A 20,919-nucleotide genomic window follows, 5' to 3' on the forward strand; every position below is an offset into this window, starting at 1 on the left:
CTTGAAATGAACATTGTGAGAAAAGTCAATTTCATGATACCGTGGGACATATTTTGGGTTCATTTTCTGCTGTTTTCCTTGGAAGGTAAGTTTTGTTCGTTTGCTTGGTGTGTTTTTTTACTACAAATAACTGATAAAAGCTCTAAGAAATAAAATAGAGTTGGTTGCTTCCCCCCCCCCCTTTCTTGCAAAAGAATAAAAACCTATTTCTGTTACTGAATAAGGTGTATTCTTTATCTCAGGTATATGGAAAACGAAAGCAACTTTGATGCGGTTAAAAAAGCTGTGGTCTAAATTGAGGAATTTTGGTTTAAAACAGCTAACAATGCAATTCTGTGCGTGTTAACTTGGAAGCCAATCCAACTGTATTCAGCGGGGTTTGTTTCCAATAAAGTGTGCATAGAATTGGATGACAAATTTATTTTCCTTCAAAGTAACTTACAGTTTTCTTCTGGAGTTCTGCTGTTCCTTCAGAGTGTTGAAGTGGTAAAAAAATATATTAACTGATGAAATATTTCTTAGCTGGCTTTTTATCTCACATGCTAATAACAGAAGTTCTGGAGAGTCTGGGGAATTGTTTTAGGCATTATGGCTTTATGGCAAAACTTAAAATGCATAAATAACAGTTTGTCATGCAATAGATACGGATTGAAACAGATGGCTCTGTGTGTTATCTAAAAAGGCTGCTAAAGAGTCAATTTTACCAAGTCAGGACTCTCATATTTAATGACAGTGAACCTGATCCTGGAAGGATTGCATAGGAATCACTGCAGGACTTCCACTTAAGCCTTATATTTCATATGCCTGTCATCCAAAGCATACCTACTTGTATGTAATTCACGCTGTGACTTATCTCTCAGTAAACACAGTTTATATTGTGCTGTGCATGCAGTTTTCTTCATGTGTTCGAAAGCAGCAAGTTCTGAGTTCTCAAACGCTTCGGTGTTTTCAAATAACAGGCTTCTGCCACTCATAAGAAGTCTATATTCTACCTTTGTCTGGATGCATCTTAACGGAAAATCCTGTTAATCATTTCTGAAAGAGTACAAATCCTTGTTTTTAAAACTGAACTCAGATTCATCGTAATTTTCTGAGCTCAGTCTAGAGCAGATACAAGGGGGAAGAGTGAGAGTCTTTCTGCCTTTTTTATCTAACAGGATCCCTCTGTGAATTGTCTCTTCTGAAAAGAGCTCCAAGGTGAGTCTGCATTCATCATTTGCAGGATATAATAGCCCATTCAGTCAGAGTGTATAGCATGACTCTGATGCATCAAAAGTATATGAAATAAAAAGTATAATTAAGCAAGTATGTATTAAACTCCCCCCCTATGGTGACATTACTGATTTTCAGAGCATTAGCAGGCAAAACGTCACCCAAAGGCATTTTGTTGGTAATGAAATATGCCTGTTTTGTAACTGCAGTAATTGAATGTAAGGCAAGCGTGGGAAAAAAGTGCTTTTGATTGTGTTATATGGTGCTTGGAACTGAAAAGAAATATTTGAAAATGTTTATCTGCACTACCAATTATAATACGCTGCTTGGATGGGTGTGGTGGAAGTATAAAGTCAACATATATCTGTTATTTCAGTTTAGTTAGGATTCTCTTTGAGTAAAAAGATACACCATTTTGTAGACTTAAACACAATACCCCTCCCAAATGTAGCGCCTAATCTCTTGTCAAATTATTTGCATGCAGCAGTGTAGGACACGTTACCCCCAATTAAATGGGATGCTCTTAAATAAGGAAGGCCATCCAGAAGATGAAGCACCTAGAAAGAATAATTTACATGATAACTGCTTATGTTCTTGAAAGCAGAGGTAGTTATTTTGGTTCTTAAAACTATCCTTAGAGTCCATTAATTCTAATTTCTATGTGTTGCTGTTCCCATAGGTGATAGCCCACACAGTAGTAGCTAAATTATATTTAACAATTGAACTGCCACTGCTTTGGTGGCAATTTCAGTTGCAAGTCAGGGAAGATCAACAAGTGAGGTGTAATTATAATGCACTATTCAGAATGAAGGTGGGGGAAAAGAAAAAAAAATTAATCTGACCTTGAAAAGCACTTGTGTGTGTCACCATTTGCTCCCCTACAATATTCCGTAAAACAAGACTGAGATCTTGGTATCACATCATTTCAATTACCAGTTTCATAAAAAAGCAAAGTGGGGAGGAACACCCCTTGCTCAAGGCAGAGCACCCTCAAGAGATACCTGAATCAATTACCTGGCTGACTAGATGGGTACCCTACCGTACTGCAACCTCAAGCAGAGGCTAGATAACCATTTGCAGAAGCATTAGCGTTGCTGAAGTCTTCCTGCATGAAGCAAGAGTTTGGACTGGAAGGCCTATGGAGCACCCTTCAACTCTCACTGACTTATTCAATTGGCAGCATATTTCTTTGTTAAATACTGCCTGTAGGACCACTGACCTAAATCTGTGCATACTCAGCAGTTTGGATTGCGGAATTTAATGCAGCTCTTGTTTTACAAACTAAAGTAGATCTAGTTCTGAGTTATTTCTCTTACTAACTGTTCACTTCGAAAGGCAAATGAAAAAAGGGGGGTTTCTTCTTGTATTTTGTCGAAAAAGAGGGGACGAATGTTGAACATGAACTTTAAAAAGGGGGAAATAAAAGAAGAATTAACTCAAGAAAGGTGTCTTTGATAAAATGAGAGAAATCAAAGAGAAACACCTCTCTCCTGGGAGCCTACCGATTCAGGTTGCTTCGAGACCTTTGATTATACAAGATTCTTTTTGTTTTCTTCCAGGAATGGATTTAATGCAATTCGTCAGAAAAGAGATCTCTTAGCAGCTGAGGTAGGTTATACCTCAAAGGGAGAAAAGAAAAACCCACACACTCTCACCCATCAGCCTACAAGGGGAGCTTGCTATCCCTACAATGAAGCCTTTGTGCAGCAGAATGGAAATGGTAATAGCAAGGCAGGGATGAGGAGGAGTTGCTTTTCCATACCTGTTTTCCTGCAATTCTCAAAATGCAAACCCTACATTCAGCCATTCATTCATTCTTTGCAAATCGCTTCTTGAATTAACCACCCCAACAAACCAAGTGACGCACATCAAGCGGGGTAGGGGGTGTATTTCACTGTTATCTCTTTTGTGAGAGCAAACAAAGAGACTGGGAATTTTGTTAGTGCTTGGCAAAAGGCAAGATCACGAAACAGTAGATGAGCTGTTTTTCAGACGGTGCTGTTATTGTGACAGCTTCTGCTCCGCTCTACAATAGGTTCCCAGGACAGAGTTGCTTACTTGTGAAAAGTGCTCTCCCTGCTTCAGTGCCTCACTACATTGGAGATCTCTGCAGACTAGTTTTCTAATATAACAGTTTCAATATCGGTTTTAATGTACAGCAGGGTTGGGGAGCCTCTGGCCTGGGACCAAATCAGCCCTCCAGGTTTCGGTACTCTTCCCAGGCCACACCTCTTGGTGCCCCTGCATTGGACCCCAAATTGTTTTGTCCAGCTACTCTGGATGGAGGATAGAGAGGTGTGTCTGTGTGCATTGAAACCAGCCTACTGCACTAAGATAAAATTTATATTAATTGCTGTACCCACTTTTGCCTCTAACCCTGTCCACCAGTGCAATGTGGCAGTGGGAAGGTAGCCCAGAAGGGAAAATGTTCCTCTGGCAGAAAATATTCCCCATCCCTAATGCACAGTTCTTTTAGATGAGAGTGGAGTAGAGAACTGGGCTTTTGGGTCAACTCTGAACCTATACCTGTTGATCAAGGAGGGCTTTGGGGTCCCAGCACTGAGAGCACAGACCCTACACTTAGAAGACATTCATGCCGGTTCTGAGATCCTCCTTCACACTTGCCTTAAGATACTCATTAAGCTGCTTTGTTGTCTTAATTTTCTGCTGGGTTCGCTGCTCCATTTTCATTTCAACCAAATGTCTTTGCTGTTCCGAGGCCTCTGTCCTTGTTCCAAGTTGCTCTTTTGACTATTGGGATGCCTTCATTTGCTGTTTCGATACATACCACTGAGCCTCTTGGGCTTGCTAATCAGAAGGTTGGTGCTTTGGATCCCCACAACGGGGTGAGCTCCCTTTGCTCTGTCCCAGCTGCTTCTGATGTAGCAGTTCGAAAGCACGCCAGTCCAAGTAGATGAATAGGTACTGCTGCGGTGGGAAGGTAAATGGCATTTCCATGTGCTCTGGTTTCCATCACACTATTCCGTTGCGCCAGAAGCAGTTTAGTCATGCTGGCCACATGACCTGGAAAGCTGTCTGTGGACGAATGCCGCCTCCCTCGGCCTAAAAGCGAGATGAGCGCCGTAACCCCATAGTCCCCTTTGACTGGGTGTAACCATCCAGGGGTCATTTACCATTATTATTATTATTATTATTATTATTATTAGAGTTAAGAAAGTTTCTGCAGCTTCCTCTGTTTTAGTTCAGTCACATCAAGTTACTTTCTCTCAAATAAAAGGTCATCTCACCGCTAATGCCATTCTTATGTGCTTCCATTTTCCTGAGCAGTGGGATGTCCCAGGACCAGTGCTACTAACCTAAATTTGCCGAAAGAGCCTCTCCCATTCAAAAGACTCTAAAGAAACATCTATACAGTGGTACCTCGGGTTACATACGCTTCAGGTTACAGACTCCGCTAATCCAGAAATAGTGCTTCAGGTTAAGAACTTTGCTTCGGGATGAGAACAGAAATTGTGCTCCGGCGGCGCAGCAGCAGCAGGAGGCCCCATTAGCTAAAGTGGTGCTTCAGGTTAAGAACAGTTTCAGGTTAAGAACAGGCCTCCGGAACGAATTAAGTACTTAACCCGAGGTACCACTGTAGTTTTAACATTAACTCCCAGTGAGGAAACACCTACAACTATTAATAAACAAATTCTCTCAGAAAGGAAGGTTGTCCCATCATGGTATCAGCTTTATGTGCGAAGGACTAACCCATATGATCAAAAAAGTAAGGGAAGAATTGCACATTGTCCATAATCTATTTGTGCCTATCACCTGCTTTACATGTGTAGCCTCAAAGGTGTGTGTATTGGTGTATACCTCCTGCTTCGCTAGAAATACAACTTTCCCACCTTGGGTGAACGTGTGAACTGGAGTCTGGTGGCTTTTAAGAAACATCAGTGGTGGAAACAAATCACACAAAATGGCAGTACATTTAACCTGTACATTTCAGATATGGAATACAGTTAAAATTGTAATGTATCACTTATATGAATTTTAAGTTGTGCCCACGTCTGTTAGCTTGCTGTTTGTGCAACATATCTAGTGTTTGAATTATCAAGGCTTTTTGGCTCGAGTGCAAATTCAGGATAATTTAGTTTAATTATAATAATTTTCTTTTGCACCATTATCAGAAACATTGGTTTTGTACTTCCAATTGCACGATTTGCTTTTATCTTTGTCTTTCTCTCTTAGACTGCTGCAGTTTCTTCTGGGGCTCACATACATGAGGCCTTTTCTCAGGCTCAGAATTCATCAGGAGGTCAGGACCATATCATTACTATGATTCCTCTTTGAAAAGACATTTGTGAAATGTTCCATAAAATAATCATTGCCAGTAATTCTAATCAGGAATGCTGACATACAATTTGATTTTCTAGAGTTTATTACATTATTACATAGAGGATTGAAAGTGCTCCTGTGAAACCACTGGCCAAAATCATGGATCCAGTAAACACAGCAACAATTCTATACATTAGTTGCTGCAACCTCGCACTGAAAAAGACTTTTCATTGTTTAAGTATTTACTGTGTTTCTCCTGCTCCCTGACCAAGCCAATATTTCAGGGGTGGAGGGCATCAACAGTTGGTAACCTACTATGGTTCCATATTGAATTTGAAATTGTTTTTACATATGATTTTCTTTTATAAAAACTGTTGTTATACATAGAATTCTAAAATTGTTTTTGATTACTGATGTTTTTACTGTATGATTGCTTCAAGATATTTTTATGGGAAGTAGTTCATAAATGGAATCAAATGGCTAAATGCACTCCTAAATTCCTTATTTAATATGTAACAACCCGAGATTTTGTAGTGTATTTCAAGTATCTCACTATCATCACCAAAAACTTTTATTGCACCAGCCAAAAGGCCACGGCATCATCCAAAAACATCAACAGTCACTAGCATCCCAGTGATGATTACAACTGCCCTGTAATCTATGCTAGTACTATTCCCATCATTATGATGGGGGTTTTGGAGACTGGCACTGAAGCTGAAAGAAAAGTGGAATGCTTTAAGGCCACCATGTGAATCCCTGCTTGAGAAAGATTTGAACAAAGGTTTTCCCATTTCACACTCATACACTGCAATTCTGCATGTGCTTACTCAAAAGTGCATCCTATTGGCTTCAGTGGTGCTTATTCCCAAGTTGTAGTTTAGCAATGTCTGTAAGAAATTCTCACACCTGGGCTGCATTGTACCATCCAGGTTTTCCCTGACATTTTGTCAATTCAGCCACATTTTCCCCCAAGGCTATTTTTACATCCAAAAATCAGGACATGTCAGGAATTTTCCTGATGTATGGCAAGCCTATATTGGATGATCCTTTTAATTTATTATGTACTTTTAATAGAGTTCAGTTCTGGGAGAACTCTTCCAGTTATGAAAAGAAGGAACTGAATATATGCTTGGTGAGGAATTATATATGGTAGCTTTTTGCAGCAGTAAAGGTAATGGTGATTTCTGGTCTGCATGTGGCAACACAACCTTTCAATAAGTGGAAGGAAGCACTGTTTTTTGTTGTTGCTGCCATTAGCATATAAAGTGACAAATAATATACCAAAGAAAAAATAATTTGGGCTTTATGTCTTATATAAGAAAGCTGGTGCAGTTTTCTTTAATATGGGTAGACTTTTATCCAAACTATGCAGGATGTTCATGCAGTTTGTGCGCTTGCTGACATCTGTCTGTTTCTGCTGTCCAGGTTCTTGCCCTCAAGAATGCCTTAATGGAGCAGTTTGTACAGAGGCTGGAATATGTGACTGTGAGACTTTCCAGGCACAGGGTGAACGGTGCCAAATTGGTAAGTTCCAGGAAGATGTTAAGAAGCTGAATTTCATATTAAGGTGAGATGTTACAACCTTGTTTGTTAAAACAGTAATGCATACAATGCTTTTGTAATTTGCTTCCAACAGTTTGTGGAAGCGAATTGTTAAAGTGTCACGCATATCACTATTTTAACATTATTATTATTTTTGGATTGCACATTTTTATTCTTTGTAAGCTACTTTGAGACCTAGATGAGGTGAAAAGCAGGGTATACATTTTTTTAGAAAAATAATAAATAAACCTAATCAAATGCTAGATCCCAGTTTAATTGCATGGAACTTTCACTAAAAGACCAATTTACATTGGGTTATATTCAGCCACTTGGAGTTTCTGTACAGAGTCAGTGGTGAATGGATACAGGAACTGATCCTGTACCATCACAAACAGCCTGTGCTGAAGATGGCTGAATCTGCATGGTGAGCCACTACATTTGAGTAAATTGCTGCATGAGCCAGCCTCCACATGACTGCATGGAAAGTAGCTGTCTACCCGCATGAGTCTGCCAGGAATCTCAGTGAAATTAATAGTACTTTTAAACTACTGAACAAGAATAATGGGGTTTCAAGGCAAGCACTTCCAATTTTATCCCCTCTCTTTAAGAGCTCTGAAGCTGAGCAACATTCAGCCTGTGTGCTATTTCCTTCTTTTCCACACTGCAATGAGAGATGTTACATCTGTGATATTCTTCTCTGTTTTATTTTTTGCTCCATCTTGAGTTCATGTTCTCTGGTTGCAAACCAAATTTGAATGCAAGTGAAGGAGCCACAGATTATTAAAGGGGAAAAATTCAGAGGATACTCAAGCTGTTTATGTGATGCCAACATGAATGTGAATTGATTTTTTTGATTGTGATCCAAATAATCTGGCCTATATCTGACAGGCATCTCTTAGATCACCCCCTTCATAATCTGAATTTTGTGTGTGTGTGTGTGTGTGTGTATAAAATGATATGATGAATATATTTGAAATGGGTGACATGGGGCTTCTTTTGCTGCACCTGCAAACCAACACTTTGCTCTTTCTAGTTCCAAACGCTGGCACAGACAGAGATGGAATTTGCAAATCATGGGGTCAGCATCACTTTGAAACATTTGACGGCATCTATTATTACTTCCCGGGAAATTGTTCATACATTTTTGTGAAAGATTGCAGTGATCCAGAGCCTCAATACACTGTGTGGGTAAGATTGGGAATTTGGCTTGAGAGGGAAGTAAAAACAGAATAAAAAATTAGTACAACATTTCTTTCCACTTTCTTTAACTCCTTTGTAGTTGCTCTGCACAGATTGTAATGTTTTTTTATTGAAATATGTGTATCTGCTTTTCAAGACAACTCATACATGCATAGCTGGTTTTGATGCCCAGGTTTAAGAGAGAAACATGTATGCTTCTGTGTCTGATCTCCTGTGCATGGTATTTGTGCTTGTGAGTTCTGACTAGGGATGCGGGAAAAATTTGATTTGATTACCAAAGCTACCTAATTTACGCTTTCCAAAGCAACACATGAAGCAAAAACCAACCATCCTTAAAAGTTTGCAGTGTGCTGAATTGTGCAATGCAGTTCCCCAGCTGAGTCCTGGGTATAAAAATGCTTATACAAGAGTAAAGCATGCATTGAAATGAATATATTAGTGAAAACAACATGAAAATGTGTTATATTACAGGAAATTATGCAAATGTGTGTATATTAGGCAAAATTGCATATAGGCATGTGTATATTAAGAGGAGGATGAGGGTGGCACTGTGGTCTAAATGACTGAGCCTCTAGGGCTTGCCAATCAGGTCAGCGGTTCGAAGCCCTTGACGGGGTGAGCTCCCGTTGCTTTGTCCCTGCTTCTGCCAACCTAGCAGTTTGAAAGCATACCAGTGCAAGTAGATAAATAGGTACCGCTGCGGCGGGAAGGCCCTTTCCACCTGGCCTAGGAGGCAGAGGCTCCTCATGAGGCCAGAGGAACATCGCCCGGCTATTGCTTTGTTGATTTAGTATGCTGTAAACCGCTTTGAGATTTTTATTAAAAATATAAAGCAAGAAAGAAAATTTAAAAATATAATATAATAAAATAGGGTAAATGGCATTTCTGCGTGATCTGGCTTCAGTCGGGTGTTCCGTTGCACCAGAAGCAAATTAGTCATGCTGGCCACATGATCCGGAAAGCTGTCTGTGGACAAACGCCGGCTCCCTCAGCCTGAACTGAGATGAGTGCCACACCTCACAGTCGCCTTTGACGGGACCTAACCGTCCCTGGGCTCCTTTACCTTTTTACCCTATATTAGAGGAAATATGTAGTCAAATGCTCATGAATTTTCACGAAGACTTGAAAAAAAGGCAAACTGATGTGGAAATAATGGGGAACTGAATTTAAGATTGGAAAATGAGAGAAACCAAAACTGATAGATTCACCCATCGTTCGTTCTGACACATATGTTTATGGTACCTGTGTTTAGACATGAGACCCAGAAGGATTCCTCACAATTAAGGGAAAGAGGCAGAAGACAGATCACATGCTTGTGACCTGCGTTTTCCTCTAAAGTCCATAGAAGGAGGGGGACGATTCTTCAGCTACATCGTGATGCAGCTGAAATGATACATTTGTATTTTGTACTTGGATATTTGTACCAAAAAAAAAAAAAAAATAATGGGGTAAAAAGCTGCCCAAAGTATTATTTGGGGTAAAGTTTATTATTCTTATTTCATTTTATAATGTATATAAAGCAGAGAGAACAATCATAACAACAGACAAATATTAAAAGATGAAAAACCAAACTATGAAATAGGCACGTAGAACGAGTAGTTAGATGCACATGAGTTAAAATTGCCCAAAGTATTATTGGTCCCAGTTCTTGGTCTCTTTTGGAAAACAAGGTGAGCTGCTTGCAAATACCGGGCAAAATAATGTATTTGTTACTCACGTAAATCTATTTCTCTCCCTTTAAGATTAACAACAGCCCACGTTGTGTTGGTTCAGTGTATTCTTGTTGGCGGTCAGTCAGCTTGTTCTTTGCAAATCAGGAGGAAATAATCATATTGCGGCACGAAGTAAGAAAGGGCAAGATCAGGTAAACAGTCCAGAGGTTTTTATCTAAAGATGTTTTAAAATCAGAGATAAAGTATTGCGATAATGCTTAGGGAAATAATGTACTCTAATACAGCTCTATTACAGGTCCAGTGTGAAAAAACTTTGAAGTAGGAAATAAAGATTGATTTGGAGTATAAAAGCATTGGCTTCCCCCCTGCCCCACTGTAATGTCATTAAATGAATATGGGGAATAATAGGAGCTCACATTAATTTATCTAAAGTGACAATTTATGTTTGAATGATGGAAAAAGGAAAAAGTATAATTAAAATCAAGAATTTCAACTGTACATTTTGATTGTACAGTGGCCCAGTTTGTGAACTACAGAAAGCTAGGGTTAATGGTTTACTGTGAATGCACCAGTCTCATTCCCTTTGCTCCTCTTCAGTCACATGCAGGAGAAAAAAAACCATGATTGCTGCCTTAACATTAGGTCTGAACTGAAAATTGTGCTTTGTTTTACTCAAACTGCAATCAGTAAGCCAAGAACAAATCTTGGCTTTAAATCATGGTTTGTTGGGAGTGAAATCACTGGTTTGGGTGTAACACTAAGCCAAGTACCATAGTTTGTTACTCCTATGTGAGAGTGAGAATGTGGATGAGTAAAGTGGTTGAGATCAGCACATTTATTGTAAACTATGGTTTACTGTGCTGTGAGCAAGGCCTCACAGCACAGTAAACCAAGGTCTGTTGAAAACCTTCAGTGCTGCCAGGTATATGTTGACAATTAAGGAAATATCCTATAATAGTGGATTTCTGATTTTAATTTTTTATATAGTTTTTATTATATGGTTTTATGTATCAAATGAGTAAAAAGACAACATGAAATGCATTTGACTTGCACTTTTTGAAGTGAAACTTCTTCTGCTTCCCCAGATTGAGATTGCCCCAAACAATTGGAAACGTTTTCATTGAAAGATTAGCAGATTATATTCTGGTGAAAACGACCTTTGGCTTTTCCCTAGCTTGGGATGGAAGCTCCGGGATTTACATCAAACTGACTGAAGAACACCAGGGGAAAACATGTGGCTTGTGTGGAAACTATAACAGCAACTCATCGGATGATCTTGTAATACAAAATAGTAAGCAGATAGCCGAGTCAGATAATTTGTGAATGCAACCCTCATGGATCCTAGCCTCTTACAAGTGTAAGGGAACACTGCAAGGATATTGTACCATGGTACCTCTACTTACGTTCACCTCCGGTTACGTATTCTTTGGGATAGGTACGTGGCAAACCCGGAAATATTTTTCTGGATTTTGCCACGTGTGCTCATGTGCAGAAGCACTCTATGCACGCACAGAAGCAGCACCTCCAGATACGAACACATCAGGATCCGACCGGAGCTCCGGAATGGATCCCGTGCGCAACCGGAGGTACCACTGTATTGTGAACTGTAGTTATCTTTTTTTCTTCAAGTTTTGTTTGGGACAAAATGTCAGTAGATTTATATAATGCTTATGGTATGCATGTTCAAAGTACACAATATCATTCCTTCTTGTTGCAATCCTTACAGTAACCTTGGAAGAAAGGCCAGTGGTGTTAGCCTTGTATTACAACATAGGGGGCCGAAGTTGAGAGACTGACTTGCATAAGGTCATCTGGTAAATTTATTGCAGTCATGAGATTCATGCTGGTTGTCTCTTAGTTCGGAGCTATTGATGCTTTGCCGAGTGATAACAAGATGCTTTCATATCAGCTCTATGGTGTACCCATAATTCAGAGCAAAGTAGATATGATGACAGAAGCTAACTGAGTTATACTCCGAGTAGTGGAGGCAGTGATGATTACCAACTTGGATGACTTTTAAAGAGAATTAGACAAATTCCTGAAGGATAAGGCTACCTATGGCTACTGGCCATATGGGCTATGTTCTGCCTCCACAGTTGGGGGCAGTGAATGCTTCTGATCCCAGTTACTGTTAGCCATGGTCTTGTGCCTGGAACTTGCTTGCAGGTTTCCTACACGCATCTGGTTGGCCACTATCAGAACAGGATACTAAGCGAGAGGAACCATTTGCCAGATCCAGTAGGTTCTTCTTATGAGTAGACTAAGTGAAAATAATGGACCTAAGTTAGTCATCTCCAATCATTTCAATGAGTCTACTCTGTGGATACAACCTCATGTGGTTAATATTTTTTTTTTTAATCATGGCCACCAGTATGCCGTAAATGCCTTGTTGTGTGAGATATGTTACAAAGGTTTAAGGTTTAATGGGCTCAGGTCAAGGGTGCTTCCAGACAAGCACATGGTGTCTGGAAATTGCAATCATTTCCATGACCGATAAATGTAGGAAATAATTATATGCATAAATGGACTACTATTTTAATACTATCTACAGCAGGCTTCCTCAAACTCGGCCTTCCAGATGTTTTTGGCCTACAACTCCCATGATCCCTAGCAAGCAGGACAAGTGGTCAGGGATGATGGGAATTATAGTCTCAAAACATCTGGAGGGCCGAGTTTGAGGAAGCCTGATCTATAGTATATGCATTCGCACGTTGCTAGCCATATGTCATTTACTCTTGTGGGAAATTGTGTTGTTTAATAGGTGACTATAAGGAGGATATTGCTAAATTTGCTAACAGTTGGTCTGTGCAAACTCCAGATGATGCAGCTTGTGTAGCTATTGCCTCTGATTTTCCTAGTCCATGTTACATTGACACAGAATCTTATGAGGTAAGCTGACTAGATTGCTGTTTTTATAGAGTGGCCTCTAGGATATTTGTTTTTCTGGCCTTTGGCCAGTGAGAGCACTGAATAGCAGAAATCTCATAGAAGAGAAATTTGCCGTTCTCTGATGCTCCTGCAGCCTCTTGAAAGCTTCTCAAGGGGTTAGGAGACAGTGTGAGTGGGATGTGGAGGCTAGCAGCATGTACCTTCATGTATACTTAGGGGTAGGGGAAACTCCAATACTGATTTGTGGAGGGGGTCACAAGAGAGAAATCCAGTTGCGTAGTGGAAGTCCTTATGCTAGTGGGATGAAATCACTGGATACAGCCCATGGACACTGGTAAATAGGTTGGGTCAAGAAGTTTAATCTGATTATCAGCAGTTCAGTGTGGGACAATCCTGAATTCTTTTTTGATTTTAAAAAAAATGTGAGGAAGTTAGAAGAGCTGTACTTTCAGCATGCTCTCCTGAATAGACTAGAGTTCATTTTATTGCCAAATTAAACAATGATTTAATTTTCATTGTTACTTAAAGAATGAAGAGTTCCTCGGGGGAATGCTCTCTCTTTCTTTATCACTGAACCTGGGAGATATTTTGCCAATACAACACAGTTGGGAAGGGAGAAGCATTAGAAACACAATGTAGGACAACAGAGGGGTTATAGCAGAAATTGTACGGGTCTCAGGGAGAGTTAAAAAGTGACCTTGGGATGGGGGGTAGTTCATGCTTATTTTATGAAACATACATGAATTAATAATCAGCTATATTCTTTTTTTTGCACAGAACATATACTTCAAGTGCCAAATACTCTTGCAGTTCCCTTTTCTCAGCTGCCACCAAAGCATTGATCCTTACCCCTATATTTCCAGCTGTATGAATGACCTTTGTAGGTAAGCAAAGTCCCCCCCCCGCCATTTCTTTTTTGTATTGTCCCCAATTGGGTGGTGTGTTGCGTTTTCACCATTATTGTTTCTTTGCCTTGTAAGTGATTTTCTCTATTCTTAAGAACCTGGAGCAGTTCAAAATGTCAAAGTCAGCTACAATAGAGGTAGGCAAACTTCCTGCCCCATTATCTCCCATTAGTTTAGCCAGGAAATAAGCCAACGTACTTACCTAGAAACTGTCTGTAGCTCCATTGGAAGCCAAGCCAGATACACTTAATTTTCACAGGGACAGTTCTTCACAGTAGCCTCTTGCAGTGCTGCAGAGAAACATCTCTGCTGATTTGCTAGGGGACTGCAGAAACTGTAAAAAACAACAACTCCATAAACAGCTCCATAAACACAAAACAATGCAGTGTTTAACTGGTGACCCATTTTCCCAGCTTGACAAAAGACTTTAGCTTGGGCACTTCTAATGCTCAACTCTTGTTTGAGACGAACACTATCTAGGCGATAAAGCTTGTTTCTATGCCCAGGCCCAGTAAACCTTTTTGACATCTCTTCACCGGTATCATTACTTATTTTTCCTAATGAACATTTGTGAAAACTAAGGATGGTACAAGTACAGAAAACTTTCAGATTATTTTATTTTATTTTTTTGCAGGTGTGTGTGTGTGTGGGGGGGTTCATTAACCAGGCTTGGGCTATTTGTGAAAGTGAATTCTTGCTCTGTGGCAGACTGCAGGGAGCAGCTTGTAGAATGACAGTTTATCTATGCCAAGGCATGTAGTTGGTGAGATTCATTTAATTGAATTATCTGTGGTAAGGTGAGGAGAGTGAGGGTAAGGAAACAAGCATAATGGAGTTTGACATGGTGACTTTATAATAAGGGATTTCAAACCACCAGCACGCATACCATGTGATAGATCATTATATTAAACATAAAACTACTAGAAGCTGGAACATCTGCTGAAAGGTAGATTTCATTTTCATTTCGGTGTCTTTGGCACGGATTCCAACTTCTGTTTTCTGTTTTGTGAACATAATGGACCTGTGTTCACAGAGCAGGGCTTTGCTACCTATACGCCCCCATGTGTCCTGAAAATGTACTCCTGAGGATTGAGGGACACCCCTCTCCTTTGTGGCTGTAGCAGGAAAGGGGTTATTGCTGAAAACTGAATCCTAGCTTGTATTATATCAATTTTCTTATGAAGTTAAAATAATCCTACACATATAGTTTAAAGATTACAGATTTAATCAGTAAGGGTTCGTTTTTGTCTTTTCAGAGAGGACGATGATGAAACTTACTGCCGAGCAGTGACAGAGTATGCTCGATCATGTTCACATGCAGGCTACCCAGTGCGAGACTGGAGGGATGATTTTCCAGCATGTAGTAAGTCTGGTGGGTCTAAACTACAGAGCCTAGGGCTTGCTGATCAGGTCGGCAGTTCGAATCCCCGCAACGGGGTGATCTCCCATTGCTCGGTCCCTGCTCCTGCCAACCTAGTAGTTCGAAAGCACAAAGTGCAAGGTTTCCCTGCACTGCTCTGGTTTCACCAGAAGTGGCTTAGTCATGCTGGCCACATGACCTGGAAGCTGTCTGCAGACAAACGCTGGCTCCCTTGGCCAGTAAAGCGAGATGAGCGCCGCAACCCCAGAGTCGTCCATGACTGGACTTAATGGTCAGCGGTCCCTTTACATTTATTTTTAATATTAGGTCAGCCAAACAATAGCTTCAGTGTATCAATCAGTGTTAAAGGTGTTTGTTGGACCAACCTAATACCACTGAGAAATTTCCACTGCAGCAACCCAATGGTATAGTTGGCACATTGCAGCCATTCAGAGTGGAAACAAGAACAATTCTAAGTACCAATTGCTTTCAAATTTTAGGATTTTGACTACTTGGCCAGGGTAATAGAGATGTTTCAATATCCTGTCAAAGCAGATGTGTATTCTACATTACCTTCATATAAATATTTATGTAAAATATTTATGTACCACCATTTTTCATACTAGATTTCAGGATTATTTACATTCTCTCTCTCCCCCCCTCTCTCTCACACATGCACACTCCTGGTTCCTATAAATGTACATGTCTACACTCCAGATTCCTCTTACTATGAATGTGCCTATGAAGGTCCTACCTGAAGATGTTTGGACGTGAAACATATGCTAAATTTAGGATACTAGTAATTAGTTACAGTACTATTAATACACTGTAGAACAATACTTTGTGGGTGGTATTCAATGCTAGTCTCAAGGTAGACCCATTGAAGTTGATGAACACAACTAACTTAGGACCATTAATTTATTGGGTTTGTGCAATATGTCTCCTTATCTAAATGCAATGTCCAGGATCATAGCAATGTTTTGAACTTCTTGTATTTTAGATGATAAATGTGAAGATAGTTTTATCCATCGAGATTGTATTAGCTGTTGTCCTCCAACCTGCACTTTTGAGAAAGATTGTCTTGGCAGTAATCTTCATTGCTTAGATGGATGCTACTGTCCCGATGGTAAGTAAGCTGCTTTTTCAATTACCTTATCTGAATGTTAGAACCACTCTGCTCACAACAGAAGCGTGTTTTAATGGGGACACTCCTTTTGACCTGCATCTTCTGAAGTTCCTGTTGATTTCTAGGTTGTATGTACAGAAGAACCTGTAGAACCTCAGAAAAGCATATGTGTGTTTCTATTTCATTTTTATACATCTTTTTTTCTTCCCAACTCTGGCTATATACTGTTTTGTGTATTGCTTTAAAAAGGTACTGAATTCTTTACAACTCTGGGTCAGTATGAAAGCTCACCAAACATGTGAATGGCAAATATAGATATACAGTACAAGTAAATAATGCTATTTGAGAGTTGTCAGTATTGGTCACAGCAGTATTTGTTGTCTCTTAATAGGATGGTTTTTTTGTCTGTACAGAATTTCCCAATTTTAGACCATAGGTTAGTCTAGACATGTACATACACGCTGTGAATTGGTGCAGATGTATCATGGCAGTCTCTTAATCCTGGTTAATTGATAGCGAATAAACTGACAGGTTGTGGACTTCGTTCTCTATTTACTACCATTGCTACTTATCATCACAATCATCATTTCATTTGTATGCCGCCTTTCCATAGTTACATAATCACAAGCATAACCAAAGTAGTCATAAACAATAAAACCAAAAAGCATATAACCAAATTGAACTATTTCCACATAAATCGTAAAATCTAAAAATAGGGATACAAAAAATTAATATCAACAACAGCAACAAAATCCCCTAAACCATACTCGGAGTATTCATGCTGTCATCAGCCTCAACAGTGGTTAGGGATTAAATGGCAGTGCTGATATAATCCTTAACCACAGTTGGGTATTAATGCTTCATTTAGTATCAAACTCTCTTGCATCCTAACCATGGTTGAGAAAACATGGTTTTAAACCGTCAAGTCCAGAGAAGGCCTTATCAACATCCCTCCCTAAACTTCACCTGATGAACATCTTTGCTACATAATGAATGACAGGATATATATGTGTGTGTGTGTGTGTGTGTGTGTGTGTTTATTGTGCTAACATAAATGGTATTTTTTTATAACCTTAGGTCTCATAATGGACAATGGAACTTGTATTTCCCTCTCTGATTGCCCATGTGTTTATCATGGGACAGCATTTCCTGTTGGCTCAAAAATTGAGCAAGAATGTAGTGACTGGTATGTAGACATTACTTCTATTATCTCTGTCTTGTGTCTGAATACCTTTAATTACCTTGCTTTAAAGCATTTGCCTTGTTGTGCTATTATTGTGGGAGTTTTAATAGTTGCATTTATATAGTAAATATCAAAAGGGTTACGATGTTTTCTCCCAGCATTCTATTCTGTTAACACATTGTCTACTTTGTTTTAGTATTTGTATTGGTGGAATTTGGAACTGCACTGAACATGATTGCCCAGGTAATTTATTTTTCCTCTTTTTTTGTAAGATAATTTTTTGTTTACTTTGTATTAATATATTTAAAAGTTGGTACGTTAATAAGTAAAAATACTAAAAGTGACACATCAGTTGAAATCTAATACAAAAGATATTGTAAACCTCTGAACCACTAGCAGTGAAATCTTATACATCTACTCAGAACTCAATTCCATTGAATTCAGTGGGCAATATCCAACTAAATATTTAACTGTTCTTGCCTTAAGCTGAATGTTCAATCGTTGGTGATTCCCATTTCACAACTTTTGATGGTCGCCATTATACCTTCCTTGGGATCTGTCAGTACATTCTGGTGAAGGGCACCGGGAAAGACAAATTCACAATTACTGTACAGAAAACTCCATGCGGTCAGGTAAGGGCATGCTTAAAATAAAATTCTATGCTGATATATAAATACCTACACCATTGGAGCCAATTAATTAATTAAGAGGATTAGCAACAATAAATCATTCTTTTTTTCTTAATATTGAGGGTCTACCTGATCATAACCTGGATTCCATTTCAGTCGTAAGTATTGCCTTTTTGTAAAGCCAATTGCGCCTTTTACTGAGATTAAGTCTACAGAGCTTTTCATTCACGCATGATTACACAAGCATCTACATATTTGGTTACAGTCTGAGCAGGTGTCCTAGGCAGATAAATGCTCTTGGTGACAGGGCTGAACAGGTTTGATATACTGCCAGCCAGATAAGAGGCATTTTGAAACTGACTGAGATATTTATTTGATATTTTATAAGCTCTCTCGTGTTTTTTTTTTTTTTTGGGGGGGGAAACAATAAATCTGAGAGCTCACAGAATATTAAAATATTAACGATAGGGCATTTCAACTGCTGGCTAGTTAAATCCAGAATGCTGCAGCATCAATCTCTTCCTCTTATGTATGAAACCATTCTTTGAGTTCAATATGTGTAGCTCAAGGTTAGCCAACATGACATCGTCCAGATGTTGCAGGCTAATAACTCCCATCAGCCCCAGCTAGTATGGCCAATGGTCATTGATGGAAGTTGTAGTACAACGAAACTCTAGAGGGTGCTGCTGCATTCCATGAGTATAATTAATTCATTTATTATCTCTAAAGTTATTTTTTAATGGTATATTGCAGCTCTTTCCTCTAGGCCTGGTGTAGTGGATAGAATGCTATATTGGGGAGACGAGGGTTCAAATTCCCACTCAGCCATGTAGCTCACTAGGTGACCTTGGGTCGGTCACTACCTCTCAGTTTAAGTTACTTTCAGGGTTGTTGGGAGGATTAAATGGGCAGAGGTAGGAAAAAGAACATTGCCCTCTTCCTTGGAGGACGGCCTAATAAAAATGGAATGTTTCTCAAAATGGAATGGAATGAATGGAATGCAGTTTAGGAAATACTTATCTATATTTTTCCTTTCCTTGCGTTCCCTGTTGCCCTGCCTTCCTGGGCCCATTCAGAATCTTGATCATGTCTGCATTCAGTCTATAACACTAGTTCTTGAAGATGACTTGAACAAGCAAGTGACTTTGAACCGAGGTGGTGAAGTTCAGTATAGCTCTTCCAGTCAAGGTTTGAACCTAAATGGTAAGACATTTATTACAATACCCTTCTATTAAGGTTCTTATTGTTCCTTTTCTAGCCGGTCTGTTTCAATGAAAATATACAATTTTTTACATTAATGTCTCTCTGTGTGTGTTTTCTCATGCCTGGCACAGAAGATGAGTTAAATAATTGTGCGGCTTTTTTTTTTTTAAAAAATGAACTGTTATCAGTTGATATGAATCAGGGTTTCCAACTCCAGAAAACTCTTTTTCAGTTTGGGAACTGAGGAATCGTCCAAATTAAATAACTGAAGGCATTGATAGATTAGTATACAGAACTTCATTCATCATGTGACTTGCATTAGCTAGTTGGCCCACATCTCTGGAATTCTATATGTGAAAGCAAAAACGCATGAAACGAAGCAAGTTTTATAGCCCTGAGCCTGATCTTGTTACAGTTAATTGATATATTATGCTTTCGGCCTTGAATGATTAGCATACACATTTCACTCATCATGTGAACCGAATTAGGTAGTTGGCCCACATCCCTCAGGTTCTGTATGTGAAACAGAATACATACGAAACGAAGCACGTTTTATAGGCTTCTCTTGTCACGGTTAATTGATATCTCATGCTTTGGGCACCTTGTCCGGAGGCTCTTCTCTGGAAGTATTTTAAACTTCTTTCACTCTTGTATATGGTATATACAAAAAAGCTGCAAGGGACTATTCTATCTGAAGTGTCTGTCACTTGAGGCTGAATAAACCACAAAGCCCTCCTGGATAACTTGTCACCCAATCCCTCTCAATTTCCCACCTTGAGAAGGCTCCAAAGGGGTTTGGAGAAGGTCGTCATCTTTTCAGTTCTTTTTGTTTGCTTGTTTGCTTTTAGTTAAACGGAATAATAGTGGCAGAGTTCTCTATATTAAAAAATGCTCTTTTAAAAAATCATTTTTTTAAGAGTTGACATTATGAAGATGGAATTACAGTTTCTTCCATATAGGTTAAAAATAACATCTCTCTGTTTTGATACTATGTTAGCTTGTGTTAACAAAAGAATGCAGTCTCGTACCTCTGGACAATTATTTAACGTTGTTTGGGGAATTACCCCACCTTCTGTTATGTGTAGGGTATGCTGAAGTACGGAATCTGTCTTCATTGTTTGTGCAGCTGAAAACTAAATTTGGTTTAAGAATTCAGTTTGCTAAAGATGGCGAGAGAGTGTATATTCAACTCAGTGCTGCTTGGAAAAGGAGAACCTTGGGTCTATGTGGAACATATAATGGAAACTTGAGAGATGATTTTCTGTAAGTTTGATTTCTACTGTTACTTCATTATTCATTTAGTTAGCTCATAAGCAAAACTCAACCCATATGTAAAACCTGAGTAATGATGTGTATTAAATCCAGATATACAAAATATTAACCAACATATAGAATATGTAGCACTACACTTTATTAGATAAAGCTTAGCTACTCAGTCAAGCCAAATGATCAGTCACTAGAGCTTTTCTGGATATTGTTTATGCTTGGCTAATCTACTGAATTATGTAACTGTATAAAAGCAACCTAACATGATTCTGTATACCCTTGTTGTAAGTTCTTGCCACGTGGTGACCAGCAAGCATCAAGGAAATGCTCTCAGGTGATCCTGAAAGTACAGCAGATCAAAAGGCAAGATGTATAAGCCTATTTAAGTAGCTCTCAAATACAGTGGTACCTCGGGTTACATACACTTCAGGTTACATACGCTTCAGGTTA

The 20,919-nt window shown here is 39.2% G+C and overlaps 1 protein-coding gene across 1 annotated transcript in view; it reads left to right on the forward strand.

Annotated features, from left to right (window-relative positions):
- The window catches only part of OTOGL (otogelin like), an 86,880-nt gene continuing 65,961 nt past the window's right edge, over positions 1-20,919 (forward strand). The window contains exons 1-16 of the mRNA XM_082241158.1: positions 1-85; positions 1,158-1,197; positions 2,772-2,932; positions 6,919-7,017; positions 8,069-8,223; positions 9,978-10,099; positions 10,994-11,199; positions 12,670-12,797; positions 13,575-13,681; positions 14,959-15,065; positions 16,063-16,188; positions 17,266-17,374; positions 17,568-17,614; positions 17,858-18,003; positions 19,077-19,203; positions 20,289-20,466. Of these exons, the coding sequence (XP_082097284.1) occupies positions 7-85; positions 1,158-1,197; positions 2,772-2,932; positions 6,919-7,017; positions 8,069-8,223; positions 9,978-10,099; positions 10,994-11,199; positions 12,670-12,797; positions 13,575-13,681; positions 14,959-15,065; positions 16,063-16,188; positions 17,266-17,374; positions 17,568-17,614; positions 17,858-18,003; positions 19,077-19,203; positions 20,289-20,466 (1,937 nt within the window). The 5' untranslated portion in view covers positions 1-6. The remainder of the gene's footprint in view (positions 86-1,157; positions 1,198-2,771; positions 2,933-6,918; positions 7,018-8,068; positions 8,224-9,977; positions 10,100-10,993; positions 11,200-12,669; positions 12,798-13,574; positions 13,682-14,958; positions 15,066-16,062; positions 16,189-17,265; positions 17,375-17,567; positions 17,615-17,857; positions 18,004-19,076; positions 19,204-20,288; positions 20,467-20,919) is intronic.

The sequence above is a fragment of the Podarcis vaucheri genome (assembly GCF_965113315.1).
Source record: "Podarcis vaucheri genome assembly, chromosome: 10".
NCBI classification, from domain to species: Eukaryota; Metazoa; Chordata; class Lepidosauria; order Squamata; family Lacertidae; genus Podarcis; species Podarcis vaucheri.